Source organism: Arachis ipaensis, chromosome B01 (assembly GCF_000816755.2).
Source record: "Arachis ipaensis cultivar K30076 chromosome B01, Araip1.1, whole genome shotgun sequence".
NCBI classification, from domain to species: domain Eukaryota; kingdom Viridiplantae; phylum Streptophyta; class Magnoliopsida; order Fabales; family Fabaceae; genus Arachis; species Arachis ipaensis.
Window position 1 is genome coordinate 79,240,662 of NC_029785.2, and position 2,736 is coordinate 79,243,397.

Consider the following 2,736-nt stretch of genomic DNA (forward strand, 5'->3'; position numbering starts at 1 on the left):
TCCTGTTTTGTGCAATATCCTTCATCGGGCTTCTAGAATATATTATTTTCTTCAATATATTATATGTATGAGCTTAGAACTGTTGTAACCTTTGATTAACCTTTGCTTTATGACGCGAGGTAAGGCTTAGGGTAATTAGGGTGATACATTTAGTGGTATCAGAGTGGTTCGTCCTCGTGAGCCTGAGGGATGGACCGATTGTACTTCATTGCATACTCTGTGTGTCTTTTCTTTGATGCTATTAGGTTATCTATTTTATATATGCATAGCATGCTTGTTTGTGAGTGCCTGTTTGGGATAATTGAAGCACTAGGCTTTTGATATTGAGACTGATCACCTTGATATCGATTGTTTGGTGTAGACAGGAACCCTAATGGCCACTCATGTGCGAGGTCGTACACGTTCTTGAGCCGAGAGTAGAAATGCGCAACCGGCCGATAACCACGCCGAATTCATGGCTGCAATGGCAAATCTCGTGAACACCATTGAAGCTAATGCTGCTGCGACTTTGCAAGCTGTGCAGAGGTTAGGCCACCCGGGCTGGGAATGGAAACGAGAATGGCGAAGGAAATGCGAATAATAATGTTGAAGGGAATGGAGATAACACGGGAGGTGTTCCGATGACCTTGGCGACTTTCCCCAAGGTTCATCCTCCAAGTTTCTGAGGCTCAACTAATCCCAAGTAAACGGATAACTGGTTCCAGAGGGTGCCCCGGAGACCTACGAAAGATGGAAATGTATTAAGTACCAGAGGGGCTTGAAGGATAGCATCATGACTACTGTGCCTCCTATGGAGATTCATATCTTCTTTGAGTTGGTGAACAAGGCTAGAGTTGTGGAAGAATATGCGAAAATAGTAGCTTCGCCCAAAGACACTCATGGAGGAAACACGACTCGGGGACGTGGCAAGTATTTTCATCCGAGGGGTCAGAGTTTCAAGAGAGGAGGATATGCGCCTCAAGATCAAGGAGACTTCAGAAAGAATACTCAGAACCAGTTTCAGCATGCAAAGGGAAGAGGAAATCAGAGTAAGATTTCTCCGAATTTGACTTATGTGCGTTGTGGGCATTTTCATCCATATGACTCTTGCAAGATTGGTTTAGGTAGTTGTTTCAATTGTGGCTTGCCTGGTCACATTGCGAGAGATTGCACTCGTGAGAAGAACCCGAATGCGGGTAAATTCAACACCAAGGGAGAGTGTTTGCTGTAAACGCCAAGGATGCTTCTAAGGCAGATCCGTTGATGAGAGGTATACGTTTAATTCGTGATAAGACCTTAGTTGCGGTGTATGATATTGGAGCTTCGCATTTGTTTATTTCATTTGATAAAGTTGAGGAACTAGGCTTGAAAGTGTCAGAATTAGCATTTGAATTGCATGTACATACTCCGCATCAAACGGTTATGACTAGGTCAGGTTGTAGGCAAGTAGGTTTCAAGCTTGAGGGTAGAGATTTTGTGCTTGACTTGATTTGTTTACCAATGGTTAGGTTGGAGATAATTTTGGGGTTTGATTGGTTGTCGAAGAATCGGGTTTTGCTGGATTGCTTTGAGCGGTCAATTCAGTTTATGCCGGAAGGAGAAAATAGAGCAGTGATAGCTGAGGGTTTTTACCTGAACTTTGTAATAGTGCACTGTAGTAGGGAAGAGAGTCACGATTATATTTTGTTGACTGCTAATGCTTTGGGTGATGCCCAGAACTTAGATCAAATCCCGATAGTTAGAGACTTTTCGGAGTTGTTTCCGAAAGATATTCCTAAGTTCCCACCCCAAAGGGAGATTAAATTTGCGATTGAATTGGTGCCGGGAGCCGGACCAGTATCACCTTGGATCAGAAAGAGCTCAATATGCATCAGATGAGGTGGATGGAGTTGCTTAAGAATTATGATTTTGAACTAAGTTATCACCTTGGAAAGGCGAATGTAGTGGCAGACGCGTTGAGTCAGAAGTCCTTAACAATAGCTTGGATGAGAATTAAGGAAGAAGAGTTAGTGGACAAGTTTGTAGATCTTAAGCTAAATATTGGTAAAGTTGCCAGGAGAGCCTGTTTAAATCAATTACAGATTTCAAGTACGTTTAAGATAGAGATTCAGAGGGCTCAGCAAGACGAGCAAAAGCTTCAGTAATTATTTCAAGGGGAGAATTTGCATACCGGATGTCGGGAGTCTGAGGCAAGACTTGTTGTTCGAAGCTCATAACAGTGGGTTTTCCATTCATCCCGGTAGTACGAAGATGTATTATGACTTAAAGAAGATGTTCTAGTGGCCTAGGATGAAAGGTGATGTAGCTACAGTGGTATCCAAATGCCTGACGTGTCAGAAAGTAAAGATAAAGCATTAGAAACCGTCGGGAATGCTACAGCCACTTGAGATTCCTCAGTGGAAGTGGAAAGGAATTGCGATGGACTTTGTGACCGGTTTATCGAGGACTAGGTCAGGATTTGATGCGGTTTGGGTGATCGTGGATCGCTTAACCAAATCTGCTCATTTTTTGCCTATCCGAGTAAACTATTTGATGGATGAGTTGGCGAGATTGTACATCAAGGAGATCGTAAGGTTGCACGGTGTGCCATTGACGATTGAGAATTCTTGTTGATCTAGAATCAATCGATCAAAACAAGAATCAATTCATTGGTAGCATAGTCCAAACCAACAATGAATTCTCAAGATCAAATAATAAATTCAATACAAAATAATCGAGAGTAGTTAAACCTCCGGTCGTTCTCCCTAGGAATGCAAA

At 42.5% G+C, this 2,736-nt stretch overlaps 1 protein-coding gene across 1 annotated transcript; it reads left to right on the forward strand.

The window, feature by feature from the left end:
- On the forward strand, window positions 773-2,123 carry LOC107607920. The gene is made up of 4 exons (XM_016309818.1): window positions 773-1,175; window positions 1,280-1,352; window positions 1,488-1,815; window positions 1,914-2,123. The coding sequence occupies exons 1-4, from the start codon at window positions 773-775 to the stop codon at window positions 2,121-2,123; spliced, it is 1,014 nt and encodes a 337-aa protein (XP_016165304.1).